The sequence below is a fragment of the Scardinius erythrophthalmus genome (assembly GCF_964197995.2).
Source record: "Scardinius erythrophthalmus genome assembly, chromosome: 15".
Classification (NCBI taxonomy): domain Eukaryota; kingdom Metazoa; phylum Chordata; class Actinopteri; order Cypriniformes; family Leuciscidae; genus Scardinius; species Scardinius erythrophthalmus.
Window position 1 is genome coordinate 16604569 of NC_138235.1, and position 17245 is coordinate 16621813.

At 37.1% G+C, this 17245-nt stretch overlaps 1 protein-coding gene across 1 annotated transcript in view; it reads left to right on the forward strand.

Moving 5' to 3' along the window:
* The window catches only part of nkain4 (sodium/potassium transporting ATPase interacting 4), a 53655-nt gene extending 36928 nt beyond the window's left edge, over window positions 1-16727 (forward strand). The window contains exons 5-7 of the mRNA XM_081386684.1: window positions 4593-4653; window positions 10316-10400; window positions 13576-16727. Coding sequence (XP_081242810.1) covers window positions 4593-4653; window positions 10316-10400; window positions 13576-13585 — 156 coding nt within the window. The 3' untranslated portion in view covers window positions 13586-16727. The remainder of the gene's footprint in view (window positions 1-4592; window positions 4654-10315; window positions 10401-13575) is intronic.
* Window positions 16728-17245: the final 518 nt, after the last annotated feature.

The window sequence follows — 17245 nt, forward strand, 5'->3', positions numbered from 1 at the left end:
TGCCATTATAGAGTGTGACGGTCATGTGACGGAACTCCATCAATTTTCTCCATAAGGAAATGGATTTTTAATGATAACTTATAAGCCTTTAAAGACAGACCTACTGTGAGCTACGAGGTTGTTTGCTTCTGTTGAAGCTGTCATCCTGCGTTATTTCACTCTAAAAAATGCTGGGTTGTTTCAGCACAAATTTGGGTCAAATATGGACAAACCTGACCATTGGGTTAAAAATGTAATTAAAAAAAGTTAACCCAACAGAGTTGGGTTCGTCCATATTTGGTTGAAACAACACAAAATTTTTTTTAGAGTGTTTCAACTTATTTATTAACATAATTGTGATTAACAGTGGAATTCCTGGTGACAAACTACATTACCCATGATGCTGTACAAAAAATTACACCAATCAGAGAGTCGAAAAGAGCAATGCGCTCCAAAATAGCTCTTTAGCTCCGCCCACTCCTACATAATAATTGAGTCGATCTCCCTACGCTCTCAAAATACTGAAATGTTTGTAGCCTATATATGCGCATATTTTGCAATAAACTTAAAATATATCAGCGTTTGTAAATGAGTGGTTTTATATTTTCCATAATTTTTTATTATATTTTGCCGTTTTCAATGCTTCATGGGATTGTAGTTCTTTCTCTCATTAAAGCCGTTAAGTACACAGTCTTGTACCTTTTGTCTTTTTGTACGATTTGCAAAACCTTTTTTGCATCAAAAGAAAGTTTGTAATGTGATACACCTCTTCGCTGGTTGGTTGGTTTATTGCTTATAACTCTATAACAGACTAAGACTATTTTAAAAATCTCTATGGGAAAAATGAAGGAAAAAATTCTTCCGGAATCAGCGTCGCTGAAAAAGTGGGCGGGAACTATTGAACTGAACTGAGCCAGACGATGACATGGCTGAAATGGACTCTACACGAACTGAGTCGACACTGAACTGATTTCAGCTGAACGATGACTGTTTACTATTGTCTTTTCAGAGCTGCTTTACAGCAGAATTGAAGTCTGTTTGCATCACTGATCATTATTTTCCTGTTTATCACTGTAAAGCTGAGTGCATAAAGGTGAATAAGTGGTTTATCTATTACACATGCTAAATATTAAACTTTTGTTTGTGCTACAGACATAAATTGTACATAAAAACGGATTATTGAGGAGAGATGTGCTATTATTAATGCTCTTTGAGATTCATAAGGATAGTAACTTTTGTTTTTTTAAGGCATAGAAGTTCTTGCAAGTGTTATCTGTGAAAATGAAACTCAGGCCTGTGATGTGATTTATGTGATATAGATTTTATACCCAGCATTACTTAGGTGTGTAAATAACTCTGAGTAAACCAGAGCTCAGATCAGACAGAAATGCTTTATGACTGTTGAGATCATGACAGAACCAGGTCGTGTGCATAGAAGCGGCGTTTGATCTGTCAGTCACCAGCTCTCTTTCTCTGGGTCTTTCTGCATCATGCAATTAGTTCTAAAGTTATTCCCATCCATTGCTATTTATATAGCTAAATTCGGGAAAATATAGGGAGATTCATGACAAGCAACTTTCTTGTTAATTAGAGACAATTTATAATCAGTTTCTGAATAAAAATGTATGTTGATTATCATATTACAGAATTCATGGTGATATAACCATCCTGTAATAAAACGAAGAATGAAAGTGTAAGATTCTGGAAAAATATCTATAATTATTTCTTAAAAACACTAGTTTTGTGTAAACATAATAAAAATGCTGAACACATTTTGGCGTCATTTTAAAGACCAGTTAGACTTTGCTTTTCTGATACTGGCTGAATTCCCAAGCTTAAACACATTTATTTATTTTATTTTCCTTTTATATTGCATTTTTAATGAGTTTTAAGCTCAAGGTAAATTCCCCAATGATTACAAAAACAATTTCGAGTTAATTCTGTTCATATTAAAGGCATTATGAAGACTAGACTGAGAGATTGAACGTTGAATTAGCTGGCATGAGAAACAGCCTGAGGCGGTTGAAGGCCACTGACCCAGAATCCTCTTCTCTCACAGCAACTTTACCCTTTGACCCGAATGATCAGCCCATGAAACGCAGGACTGACGCTTCATATTACAGAGAGAAAACGGGTTAAATCTGCAGGGCTTTCAGCAGAGAGCAGAAAGAAACTGAGAATCAGGAGGATGATTGTGTGGGCCTGAAAGAGTGAAGCAGAGGGTCCTGGCTTTAAGACTGTGACTTTAAAAGAGCTAATGGTTTTTAATGACCATAATTAAAAAGATATTGAGTCGTGCGCTAGATTTGGGCTTAAGAGCGGTCAGATCTCATGTGGAGAGCCACTCTTTCTGTCCTTTTCACTCTTCGCCTGAGATTCCCACGAGCAAGAATTAACTTTGAATTGATTAAATTTGGGTTTCATTTGTCTAATGGTCTCAGAGTAAGTTCTTCAGCAAAAGATTTGATATTTATATCTGAATAATAAATAGCCTGTTCTACGGTTGGCACTGTTCTTGTATGGTACTGATAATGTACAATCAGCCAGTTATTATCACAAAATATATATATATAGAGTATATATATATATAAATATAAATATAAATATAAATATATAAATATATATATATATATAAAGCAGACTGATCATCATGACCCTGACACAATGCAATAAAAATACAAATACTTTACTGTTTAAAAGTTTGAGGTCAGTAATAATTTTTGGTCACACTTTAGTTTCGGGTCCAATCCTTGCATTAAACTATAGCATGACTTTTGCCTAAACTCCTAATTACTACTTATTAATAGTTATTAATGTAGTTGTTAAGTTACGGTATTGGGAAAGGATTAATGGATGTACAATATGGTCGTTCAGAATAAGGCATTAATATGTGCTTTATAAGTACTAATAAACTGCCAATAACCTAGTAATGTGCATGCTAATAAGCATGAAACTAAAGTGTTACCAATTTTTATTTTATTTAATTTTTTTGGAGAGAAATGGATGCTTTTATTCAGCAATGATGTATTAAATTGATCAGTAGTTATAGTAAAGACATTTATAATGTCAAAAGACGTTTATGAATATCAATTTTCTTTTTAAAAAAAGTCAGTTTCCATAAAAATATGAAGCAGCACAACTGTTTTCAACATTGATGATAATAATAAATGTTTCTTGAGCATCAGATCATCATATCAGAATGATTTCTGAAGGATCATGTGACACTGAAGACTGGAGTAATGATGCTGAAAATTCAGCTTTGATCACAGGAATAAATTACATTTTTAAATACATTACATTTTAAATAGTAAAAATATTTCACAATATTACTGTTTTTACTGTAGTATTGATCAAATAAATGCAGCCTTGGTGACCAGAAGAGGCTTCTTTCAAAAACAGTAAAATGTATTAAATACATTTTTAACAGTACATCTATTGTAAACATCATGATGACAAACATAACAAGGTTTATAGGCCTATTGAAGTCAAAATTGAATGGCGTAAAACTGCATCCACACTAGGATCAACTCGAATGGACCCGAGGTCAATACCACATGCTGATACCGCTGCAGTTGGCAGACTGGCTGTGGACATTTCCTCTGATGCAATTGGTATTTTGCCACTCCTTCAGTGTAATAGAAGTTGATTGGAGGTCTTAACCACTTTGCCCCGCACACACACACAGAGAGAGAGAGAGAGAGAGAGAGAGAGAGAGAGAGAGAGCACCTCAACACAAACCCACACCTGCACTATCAGCCTCACGGGCTTCATAGACTCTCATTTAGGCATTTAAGTTTTTGTCATACGTTTCTCTCACTCTCTCGTTCATATGCAAACACACAGCATTCATTTTTTTCTTCAAGGTATACATGTACGCCTGGCCGGCTGCCCAATGACGGATTAATTGCTTTGGAATAGTGCCACTCTTTGGGAGTTGAGTTTACCCTGTGTGTGTTTTCATGCAGAGCTATGCCATCTGCCTCTGTGGCACTGCCATAGCCATCAATAACACACACACACACACACACACACACCAGTCCCCGCTTCACTTGGCACAGGACTTTGTAAAACTCTCTCTGATGTCTCTTTGAGTAATGTATTATCGGCCATGTGTTTCTCATAATGAATGGTTTATAAGATGTGACTGCCATTCCTGCTGAACACACTTATGCTTAGGGATTTCAATAAACCCCGAACACTATAGGATTAAACTTTACTATGTATCTATTCCCACAGCATTTATGCTATGGAAATGAATGATACCTCCCAATTTACATTTATTCATTTAGATGCTTTTGACAAATAAGGAACATCACAAGTAATTTGAGGAGAAGTGTCATTTCTTTTCATGGTAAACAATATAAACCTGTGGAAACATGATCTCCCCTTTATAGGGTTTGAATTTCCTTATTCGACCAATAACGTCATGGAGGTTACGTTGGCACAGGCAAACAAAGAAAATCTAGTTACAGAATAAATATATACTGACATCAGTTGAAGACATGGACCGACAGTAAAATGTGAAAAGCTAGTTCTGACGTTTTGTGAGCATGATTTTCTATGTCTCATCTCTCTGTGGATTTACACTCACATGTCTGTGTGTTTCTCCTCAGTTGCTGGGTTTCATCTACGCCTGCTACGTCATCAGTGTCATCACAGAGGAGGAGGACAGCTGTGAGTATCTTTACTGTGTGTGTGTGATAAGAGAACAAATTTAAGTCTGTCCTACACTTTCTTTCTTGTTTATGTGTCTAAAACGGTTACTTTTTTATTTTATTACAAAGAAATGTTCCTGTCTGATTGTACTATATTTGTACTCTGTGTCATTTCTGGCTTTGTTTTGTGAGAAATATACCTAAACCATATGAATTCTCAATGTTGAAGAATATGAAATATTGACGTAAAAAGCCATTTTTTGATCCATGGGAAGGGGAGCACAGTACTTGTGAGAAACACTGTATTATTTGCTAAACTCACTTTGTAAAATGGTGTGTGTGTGACTCATGGAGACTCGTGAAAAGGTTTTCAGTGATGGGTAGGTTTAGGGGTAGAGTTAGTGTTAGGGGAGAGAATATACAGTTTGGACAGTATAAAAACCATTATGTCTATGGAGAGTCCCCACAAAGATGTGTGTGTGTGTAAAATTCTTGGAAGATGTCAGTACAGACAAAGATGGCCAATCAGATCAAGAAAGTGTTTCCAGTGCCAACTGTTAGCAGTGATTCCCACTGTTTTGGAATTTCGTTCATGGATTGACCGGGTTCATAGGATTGCACTTCATTTCAATAAATTGCGGTGCATAAACAGTGAATATTTGCTCTTGGCAGAATAGGCTGTGTGGGAGAGGACCAGAGTGAAGCCCATGGGATGAGATAAGCCACTGCCCTGTTTGTACACCAGCCTTCTTCTGATTATTAATGTTTCCCTGTTCCAGAAAAGTAGGAGTTACCATTCTTTCGATCTCCATGACTAAACGTTCCCCGTTGAGCTGTACCTCGCTGACAGGACCGCACTGAAATAATCGACTTTTATCCGTTACAGTCACTTCCTGTTTGCCTTTGTTTTCTGATGGCCTTTGAGCGTCATCGCTCAACAGGAGGCGGCCAGTCTTTTTTGTGTTTTATAGGCAGCGCACATGTGCTCGGGCGAACTCTATATTTATGCTCTGTTCAAATTTACCACCAGTAAAGTGATTATAAGTGCACAGAGGAACGTTTTATTGCTTCGAGGTTTATTCATGGCCCAGGGGATTTAAAGACCACATGACATCCATGCTGGCTTTTATGCCGGTTCGCTTTGAGGCCATCTGTATAGCGCACTGCTAAAAGTTTGCAAAATAAACTTTTAGTACATGTGAGGGTATAAAAATGACTATCTTTCTCTTCCAGACCAAAGAAATATAAAAGCACAGACTTGTTCACAGGGGCAAATACAAATTTGTCCAATGAAATGCTCTCTAGATTGAAAAGGATTTGCAATAGCAAGTAGCAAATCACAGTTAGTTGGGTGTCTTCAGCTGTGATAATAATGCTCGTCACACTCTCTACCCACATGTCACGATTCTATGCATATCACGACACTGGACTCACGATACAATATTATTGCGATACACTAAGACATATGGTAAAGGGTATTACATTGTGTGGGTGTAAATGAATAGGCTTGGACTTGGTGATGGTAACCCAATGCACAGGACAATACTGACACCAGATTAAAAATATTCATGATTCTGAAGCTGAAAATCCAGAATTATTTTAGATGAATGCTTGCACTCTGTCACTCACTAGATATATAATAGGTTTAACTTGTAACATAAGACATTTGGCATTATCAGGAGCCACAAATATTCCCCCATTGCATTATTATACATTATATTCAACATTACATAATGTAGTACTGACACTAAAACTCTGAAAACTTGATTTTTTTCTCACACAGTCATTTTCATTTTGGGTGTACACACTGTACACAATACATTTTGCCACTATCCATGATAAATGCTGTTTTTATCGCTATTTTTTTTTTTTTTTTATCACAAGGTCTCGCTGGAAGAAAAGATTGTGATATCTCAATGGGATCTTCCTGGTTAAATAAAGGATAAATAAATAAACAAGTAATAGTGGTGAATTCAGGTCGATTGGGACACTTTTTGCCATTGAGACGACTGGGAAAAAGTGTCCCAATCAACTTGAATCACTCCTATAAATAATCTTTCAGGCTGCAGTAAAACAAGCTGGCATTTCACAGCTTTCAGAGCATCAAGTGCGCGCAAAGGAAGTGGCTTGAAAGTGTTTGAAAGTGTCTTCATGGGGTTTTGCAGGTCTGTGACTGACAGAAATTGCAGATTTTTGGGTATTGAAAATATATGTATATACTTTTCACTGGAAAAATGTCAGGAAAGAAAACATATTAAACCATTTCATGCGATTTTTAATGGATGTCCCAGTTATGTTCCAGTAAAGCATCAACTTTGCCTTAGATACTTCTCCTAAAATATGTATTTTAGGTACCTTAGGAGATGATTGTTAACTTGTGGTTGCGGGGAAGGTTGAATTTTTAAGCTAAAGCACTTTTTTCTTTCCTTATGCTACATTGGTGTGTGTGTGTGTGTGTGTGTGTGTGTATGTGTGCGTATAATCAGCCCAGTGTGTCTATTTTGTATTTTCTATCATGCAAAGCTGTGTGTGGTTCATTTACACGCTCATTTGAAGTGGAGGATTTAATTTCTCCACAGCACTTCCTCGCCTCTGAAGTTTCCTCTCTCTCTCTCTCTCTCTCTCTCTCTCTCTCTCTCTCTCTCTCTCTCTCTCTCTCTCTCTCTCTCTCTCTCTCTCTCTCTCTCTCTCTCTCTCTCTCTCTCTCTCTCTCTCTCTCTCTCTCTCTCTCTCTCTCTCTCTCTCTCTCCCTCTCTCTCTCTCTCCCTCTCCCTACAGGTGATTTGAATAATAATGTGTCAGGCTTCATTTTTTTATCATTGATTATTCTTCTACCTTGTTCGCCTTTCCTTCTCGTCTCTCTCTCTCTCTCTCTCTCTCTCTCTCTCTCCCTACAGGTGATTTGAATAATAATGTGTCAGGCTTCATTTTTTTATCATTGATTATTCTTCTACCTTGTTCGCCTTTCCTTCTCGTCTCTCTCTCTCTCTCTCTCTCTCTCTCTCTCTCTCTCTCTCTCTCTCTCTCTCTCTCTCTCTCTCTCTCTCTCTCTCTCTCTCTCTCTCTCTATCTCTCTCTCTCTCTCTCTCTCTCGCGCTCTTTTTCTTTCTGTTTTAAATGACTTGCATCCATAATTAGTGCGTGGTCTCAGTCCCGCTGTTATCGTGGGCTCATTAAAAGCAGCAGCCGTCACTTGTGTGAATCTAATCTAATAAGAGCGGACAGGTCGTCCCAGGCACCAGCTACGGGGACGCGTGGGCTCCTGGGGACTGATCTAAGCCCGGATTCTCAATGAGACCTGCCTTCACCAAAAGAAAACGCAATCCTGGCTTGACATCAGAGCGGGAATGGGAGAGAGAGAGAGTGTGTGTGGCACCTCGAGTGTCTGGTTGGTTATCAGCGCTCAGCAGATTCCTATGCAGACTCAAAAAAGAGCTGCTTTTTATGAAAGTGGGTCAGAATAGTGTAGTGCTGAACGTTAGCGTGAGCGCTTCCCCAATGTAAATATGTTACACTATCCAGAGAGAGAGAGAGAGAGAGAGAGAGACAGGTGAAAACAGGACACAGAGCAGAGAGATGGGCATAAGAAGACAGGCACACACACACACACTGTAGAATTAAAGAGAATTTGTTATGTGAGTGCTGGATTTGTCTGATTGTCTGATCTCTACCTCTGATGCAAAGCAAAACTGACACCAAGGCTGAGTGTGAAATCGCCCCCTACACCCTTAAGTAGGACACTATTTGAGGGGACAGGCAGCCATTTGTAGTGGTGTCCAAAACCATAGTGGACTTTATCGAGTGCCCTCATTCAATCTCATAATGCACCGCAATAACGAGTGTACAACCGATGTACGCTCCACGGCTAAAGAATACCCATAATGCACTGTGAGAGTCGGGCGGCGAATGAATTACCGCGTCTCGCCAGAAGATGGCGCTTGCAGCCGAATCATCCATCCAGCCAACAGGTGTAAATTCATTTTTAATTGATTATTAAATTGTTTAATACGTTTTAAATATGCTAGTTTCCATGTCAGAGTTCGAGATAAATCTTTCCATCACTACTGGAGCTGCCAAGTTTCAAATGATTATTAAACAGCAAACACAAACTATGCAGAAACAGCAGCCCTTCCCACACACTCAGTGTCCGAATTCACTCACTCGTTTTCATTCACTCACTCAAATGTCGGGAATAGTGAATTAGAGTATAGATTGTGAACACTGCCCAAGACTCAAGTCTCCATATATATATTCTGTTGTTTTACTAATACTCTAATTAGAGTTAGTTAACATGTAGTTGCAAAGTTATTTATAGTTAGTAGAATATCTAAAGTGGACCATCGAAATAAAGTTTTAGCAGTTATTAGATAGCCGTATATTTAATATTTCACCCTCAACTCCTGAAAGTGGCGTGTACCATGCGGATGAGTATAGTGGTTGTCTAAGATGTGGTTGTTTGCTCTGGAAGTGTGTGTTTCACGCTGTAAGTACGAGTGAAGTCGTCCATTTGCCTCTGCCTTCCCAGCATTCCACACATAGCAGCGCAGCTCATGGTCTCTGGAGCTCGAACGCTAATGACACATTATGAGCTCGAAGCCTGTCGTTTATGATACACAAACCGGCCCGCTATTTCCAGTCCTGCTGTATGTTCAGTGTGTGTGTGTAAGCATGAAGCTGAAATTGCTCCTGAGATTGCCTTCGGTCGCAGTTTTATGGATCGACTGAAAGGTTTGAGCTTTCATGAGTCACAGCTGAAACTCGGTCATTCGCACCATATTCACCAACGAAGTATACACTATACACTAAAACGTGTGCACTGGTGCCTTTGATAACCGCACCATCATAGTGCTCTTGATGCCACTGATGTTTTTCACTGTGCTTTTGAATAAGTGTTAACAGCCACTACCTACACATATATTTGTATGTGCAAGAACACCTGTTTTTGTTTACGAAGGAAAGAAATGAATAAACGTTGTAGCGCAGTGGGTTGTGGGTAAGCATATAACTCCCAGCAGAAATCATGCATCATTTACACACGATGTTCAACCTACTGTGCTTTGGGGCTCATTTGAATCTCGCATACTTATTTATATTTAAAATAGCTGGTATTGGAATTGGGACACAGGGAGAGTCTCTCCCTCTTTTCTTGCTGTATATAAGTTAGAAATGAGAGAGTGTGTGGAGTCTGAATCACACTGGGCTGAACGAGGCCTGACATCTGATCATGAAAATCACTCATTCAGAGACCTGTTATTCATTCCGCTGTGTGTGTGTGTGTGTGTGTGTGTGTGTGTGTGTGTGTGTGTGTGTGTGTGTGTGTTTGTGTGAGAGTAAAATTGAATAGAGACTTGTTCAGATACAGAGAATACAACTTGACTTCAGTCAAGCCGACATGAGTGTGTGTGTGTGTGTGTGTGTGTGTGTGTAAGAGTTACAGTGTGAGCATATCAAATCTCACGAGACGCTGTTCATTGTTAATGATTATGTCTGATTTGTGTAGTGTGGTGTGTATATTCCAGTGTTAATGTTCACATTGATTCATATTTCTGTCAAACATTATGTCTGTTCATGTTTTTTTGCTTCAAGTGATTGTCATTTTATGTTTCATTTGTTCTCTTCATGGCTCATTGTCCTGTTTCATTTCTTTCATTCTTTAATTTCATCTTTTGTTTGGTTTTCAGTTGATTTTATTGGTGGATTTGACCCATTCCCTCTCTACCATGTCAATGAGAAACCATCTCATCTTCTGTTAAAGCCCGTGCATCAGTAAGTACCCGTGTGTGTGTGTGTGTGTGTGTGTGTGTGTGCGCGTACGTGCATGTGCATGTGCATGCGCGTGTTAGAAAGTGTGTGTGAGTGTGCGTGTGTGTGTGTGTGTGTGTGTGTGTGTGTGTGTGTGTGTGTGTGTGTGTGTGTGTGTGTGTGTACAAGCAAAATCTGACAAAAAATCCCCTTGGGGACAATTAGGAATATCATCAGTTTGAAAATCTTTTCATTAATGATGAAAAATATAAGTACTATAAATTATAAATCTACATTTTTTAAACATAGGGTACATATAGATACATTTACAGGCAAAATAAAAACTTTTTTTATTTAAAATGTCTTTTTTTGTGTGAGTGTGTGTGTGTGTGTGTGTGTGCGCACACACTCTTAAAACTCAAGGTTGCAAAAGTAGGTTTTCTGTGAAACTATTCCTTAAAGTACCTTTCAGTGAACAGCTCTTAAAAGAACCATTATTTTCTAATTGTGAAGAACAATAATCTGAAGATGTGCAAGGGAAAGATTTCATGGTTTATCATCGATGCCAATAAAGATCATTTATGTGTGACTGTGAATCCAGTCACATACTCTCCGTGTGAATTAAGTCAAATAGATCCTCTTACACATGTCCCTGCTTGCCCTTATCTAAAGCATTAATTAAAGTTAGTTTTCTTTTAATTAGTGTAAGTTCTTAATTAGTCCATTCATTAAGCATTCTGATCTTGTCCAGCGAGGGATTAGTGAAACTGTCTGAAGCTAAATCGAACAGTAAAGAGCTTTTATATCAACTATGACCAGTTTTTTTTTTGGTATTGTTATTGGCAAATATTATTAGTATAAGCTCAACAAGTTTAACATGAAAAAAGTGCCATGTGCTTCCAGGTTACATTTCATTTTTTACCACGAGAACTACGCCAGATCTTGTTTTAAACGTTGGCAGTCGGAAGCGGCACAATGTTTGGCCAACTTTCCTCGTACTTTTATCATTATTTATGTGCCAAGTAGAATAATAGCATCTTCTGAAGAAATAATAGTCTGTATTACTTCACAAGTCAGACTGCTGAAACTGGAAGTGTAAATGCGCTCATCAAGCTAGACGTTCAGAGCAAGCCATTTTTGTGGTTTAGTTTCAATGATGCATTTTTATCTGGGGAAAAGGTTTTCATTTTAGAGTCGTACAGTATGTTTTCTCTTTTCTACCTTCTGCTACCCTCGATCTTACGTGGTTTTATCTTGTGCATATGGAGAATATGGATCAGTGGAGTGGTCCCTCTGAGACCGGGTCTGGCCTCATTTCAATAAGCCTTAAATTATGCAGAGTCTGTAATGAGCGTCTACAAAAGAAGCCTTTTCAATATGTGCACATGGAGGTGCTAAATACGTTATATTTGCCCTGGGGACATTTTTCATGACAGTTTAATCAGACAAGTTGCAAATGAGAGAAGTTCTTGTCCTGTCTCTAGATACACAACCATTTCACGGTCTCAGGGAGTTTAATAAATCACCCAGCAGGTGTGTGTGTGTGTGTGTGTGTGTGTGTTGGGAAGTAAGTTTAAACTTCTAGTACTGTAATTAGAGGTTGATGGAAAGTGGATTTTGCAGATAAAGATGTCTAAGGTGGGAAAACATGCCAGTGACCCAATGAATCGCATGATAATTAATATGACTGAATAATATGAATGAAACCTTGTGTAAAAGAGTGCTAAATTTATCACGCATTTAACAATAATGACTTAACCATAAAATATATTGTAATTCTTAAATAAAATCAAATAAAAACTGCTGTGAAAAAAGTTTGGGGTCAGTAAAATGTTTTTATATTTCTGAAAGAAGTCTCTTATGCTCAGCAAGGCTGCAATTATTTGATCAAAGGTACAGTAGAACTGTAATATTGTGAAATATTATTACAATTTAAATTAACTAAAAATTTGTCTTTTTATATTAATGTATTTTAAAATGTAATTTATTCCTGTGATGCAAAGCTGAATTTTCAGCATCATTACTCCAGTCTTCAGTGTCACATGATCCTTCAGAAATCACTCTGATATTCTGATTTAATGCATTTCTCATTATTATCAATGTTGAAAACAGTTGCTTAATATTTTTGAGGAAGCCGTGATACATTTTTGTCAGGATTCTTGAATGAATAGAAAGTTTAAAAAAATGCATTTATTTGAGATAGAAATCTTTTGTAACATTATAAATGTTATCACTGTCACTTTTGATAAATTTTATATGGAAGCTTGTTTCCGCCACTGAATAATAAATAAATAATAATAATTGCGACTTTTTATCTCACAATTCTGACTATTTTTCTTACAATTGCAATATATCAAGCCAGAATTGTGACTTTTTTTCTCAGAATTGCGAAATATGAAGTCACAATTGTGAGAAATAAAGTCGCAATTCTGAGAAATAAAGTTGCAATTGCGAGATATAAAGTCGCAATTCTGAGAAATAAAGTTGCAATTCTGAGAAATAAAGTCGCAATTGGGAGATATAAAGTCAGAATTGCATGATATAAAGTCGCAATTGCGTGTTATAAAGTCAGAATTGTGAGATATAAACTATTCTGAGGTAAAAAAAAAAGAATTTAACTTAGAATTTAATTTTATATCTCACATTTCTGAGAAAAGATGTCAGAATTGCGAGATATAAACTCGCAATTATGTGTTATAAAGTCAGAATTGCTTGATATAAAGTTGCAATTGCGAGAAAAAAAGTCAGAATTCTGACTTAATATCTCGCAATTCTGACTTTATAACACGCAATTGCGACTTTATTTCACACAATTCTGACTTTATATCTCGCAGTTCTGAGAAATAAAGTCAGAATTGCGAGATGTAAACTCGCAATTGTGAGATAAAAAGTCGCAATTATCTTTTTTTTTTTTTTTTGTGGCGTAAAAAAGCTTCCATGATTTTATGTATCCTTGTTGAGTAAAATATTAATATGTCATCTTACTGACCCCAAAGTTTTGAACGGTAGTGTATACATTCAAATTGAACCAAAACACATAAAATAAAGTGCAAATAAAGTCAAATAAAAAGTGACACAACAATTAACCAAAGAACTCTCCAGATAACAACCGTCAGCAACCAAAAAAAGCAACCATCAATGTGTTAAACCGATACATTGGTAAACTCTAATAACATTTCTCTGTGTTTGTGTTTTTCAGGTCTTCGTAAATGAAAGCGTGTCCCGAAGAGAAGCCGTTCTGCCCGTTCCTCCTCTCTGCTCCTCGTCTTCCTCTGTTTAAAAGCGTGTCAGCTCTGGACGAAACACAGTCGCTCCATCGCCTCATTTAGACACTTCTACAAGTGGCCGTAAAGCATATCTAAACAAAAAAGGTCCTGTGTTCTGACCGGTGTTGTGTGTGTGGTCTGTGCACTTGAGTTATTGAGAAGTTCCAGCTCTGAGGAGGGCCATTGTGTGCCGTTTACCTTCACACAGGATGAGCACAGTAAAACAGAGGAGCGAGCCGAGAGGAGGACAGGGGTGCGGCCCCAAAACACAAGACAAAGCCAGAGAAACTCCTGTGCTAGTCAAAAATAGAAGCAAAGAAAGCATAACACATAACAAAAACAAGACAGAATTAGCTTTTCTGAAAATTGTTTTATGTCATAGTGTGATGTACCGTTCTCATGATTCACTTTCAGATTCAGTTTTAGTTTTTAGTTTTAGATTTATGCAGTGATCCCTGTATTTGGACACTCAAATCACACTAAACAGTGTATCGTTAGATCAAATATAGGTTATACACACTCAGTGGGGGTCTTGATCTATTTTAAAGAACACTTTATGCCAAAAAGGTTCTACAATACTCTTAAAAATAAAGGTTCTTCATGGGCATTGATGGTTTCTTGAAGAATCTTTAACATCCTAGAAGAACCTTTCCATTGCACAAAGTGGGAAAAGTTTTTTTAGGAACTGTTCACTGAAAGGTTTTTTTGGGGAACCAAAAATGGTTATATTATGGCATTCCAGTGTTGGGGCTAACATTACAAGTAACGCGGGGTATGTAATCAGATTACTTTTTCATGTAACTCATGTAAAGTAACAGATTACTTTTAAAATTACAACAAAATATCGTAGTTACTTTTCCAAATAAGTAACGCAAGTTACTTTGTTTTCCCATTTATTGACTGACAGCTCTCCTGTTGAGAGAAATCAGAAGTGCAGAGCTTTGTGTGTGAACATGATGGTTATTGTAGTTCTAGACTGAGATGTGATGAAATGAATGAAAACAGTCAAATGAAAACTCTGAATATTACGCAAACATTAAATAGTACAAATGTACTTTATGTATTTAATCTCACTTTATTAACCAATGTCTTTGCTGCTTACCTTTGATGATCCAGTTCAATCATACTAATAATAATAAGCAAAAACCTTTGGTGTGAAACAACAAGCAAGCCCAGCCCAAGTGAGAAAAAGTCATTTTTTACGTAACACATTAATTTACAGAAAAAGTAACTAAGTAATGTAATTAGTTACTTTTTAGGGAGAAATGCAATATTGTAACGCATTACTTGTAAAAGTAACTTTCCCCAACATGGATGGCATCACTGTAAATAACACCTTCTGGAACCTTTATTTTTTAAGAATGTATTAGGAGAAATGTCTTAAACGACTGCATAAAACTTTCATGTTTAATGGGTTATTTAATTTTTTCTAGCGATAAAGTATGTTTTAGCTGTTTAATTTATAATAAGCTGTTTATTGAATTGAATCAAAAAATGCATTAAAACTAAATTAGTAATCAAATCCCATGATGGAACCCCTAAAAGGTTCTATATATGATGCGTCTGACGGAACCTGTTGAGGTTCTATATAGAACCTTCTAAGAGTGACTGAAAATCGCCTTGCCACTTTTATTTGCAGATGATTCTTGCTTTGATGTTTTGTATCCGATGCAATTAAATGTGTCCAGTTTAAGTGTGACTTAAGCGTTCAAACATTTCGGGGTCACTGTACATGCCGTCAGTATTTTTTAATGTTAATAATCATCATTTATTGCACAATGTGTTTGTATAATCAGCCTTTAGATCTAACAGAAACTAATTTGGGCAGTACAATATACTTCATAACCTCATTCTATTCAAACTGAAATGTTTTTCATTAATATTGTTATAGGACTGGCTGATATTATGAAACAGAAAGGGGTTCTTTCATTTGAATGGTGCTTGTAATCAAATATCAGTTGTTTGTGAACAAAACGTCAGCATGTCTGTATATGAATTTGAAAACGGTTGAGTGGCTGTCAATGTCTTTCACTGTAGATGCAGAGCTACTGTAGCTTTTTACTGGAAACATAAACCTCAAAGCACAACTGATTGACCTGACATGCAACGTTACATGTATCATAGTGTGTGTGTGTGTGTGTGTGTGTGTGTGACTGTTTTGAAGAGAGGGGCTGTCTATTTCTTTCTAAAGTGAGATGTGAAAGCCAAAGGTCAGTATGAACAAGCTTGTAATCCCAGATGTTTCATATCATGAGATTTGTTCACTGTATTGGCAACATTTTGGGTTCTTGTGGCCTTTAATGCTCTTAAAGGAGAAGTTCACCATTGCTCTACCTGTATGTCCGGTTGGAGAACTTTTGAAGAATGCGCACGTTGCTCTTTTCCATACTGGAAGAGTGCATTTTCAGATTGCGCTATGAAGTCATACGATTGCTTTGTGCTTTCGCGTATGGGAAAGAGTCGCGTGAACATTCTGCTGAATATCCTGTTTTGTGTTAAATCAAAGTTTGTAACAACATGAGGCTGAGTAAATGATGACTGTTTTTATTTAAGGTGAACTACTCCTTTAAACATGGCAAGGGTTCAGGGGAAGTTTTTTTTTAGCATTTATTTTATGAGTGTGTGTAACACTTCCAGCTTAATAATTTGGGCTTGCTGTAATGGTGTACAGTGTTCTGTTAGGTCATCATATTGGCCATGGATCTATCCTGCCCCCTAGTGTTTAATGTCCTTCTGTACACAACATCTCAGCTCTAGGAACAGGACCATTTTGTACCACTCTCTGAAAATATTCATGTACATTTGCAGTTGTAGATTTTAGGATATTGAATATAAGCCAGCAATGATAGTCTTCTGCATATGTGTTATAATGAGAAAAGGAATGATAAACATTTTTATCACACCTTTTCCCCTCGTCTTAATGGCTCTGTCTCTTTTCACAGGTGTTTTTTTAAGCCCTTTTTGTATCTCTTTCCTGTGTCTTTTCTCCATAGTTCTACATTGACTGCCTGTCCATCAACACATGTTTGCTGACCACAGTGTAAATAGATGTTTGTTAATAAAAGTCTGCTTTTCATCTACTGATCACACGTCTTGTTTTTGTTACACATTGCTGTCCTGTAATCTAACGAATAGCTGGGGATTCACCGCGCCTTAAAATGAGTCCATATGAGATGCATAGACAAGTAGAGAGAGGCACTTCAAGAGAGTCCACACACTCCACCAAAGACAAGAGTTTAACCAAACTATAATCTAACGGTTAGATTCTAACCAAACAGACATGCAACGTGTTGGACAGGAGATTTCAAGATACTAAAAATAATGAATATTTAGTAGATAAATAAAATGTTATGTTCTTGTGGATGGATTATTTTGATTTGATTAAGATAGATAGATAGATAGATAGATAGATAGATAGATAGATAGATAGATAGATAGATAGATAGATAGATAGATAGATAGATAGATAGAGATACAGTAGATGGATGGATGAATAGATGGATGGAGATACAGTAGATGGATGGATGGATGGATGGATGGATGGATGGAGATACAGTGGATGGATGGATGAATGGATGTATGGAGATACAGTGGATGGATGGA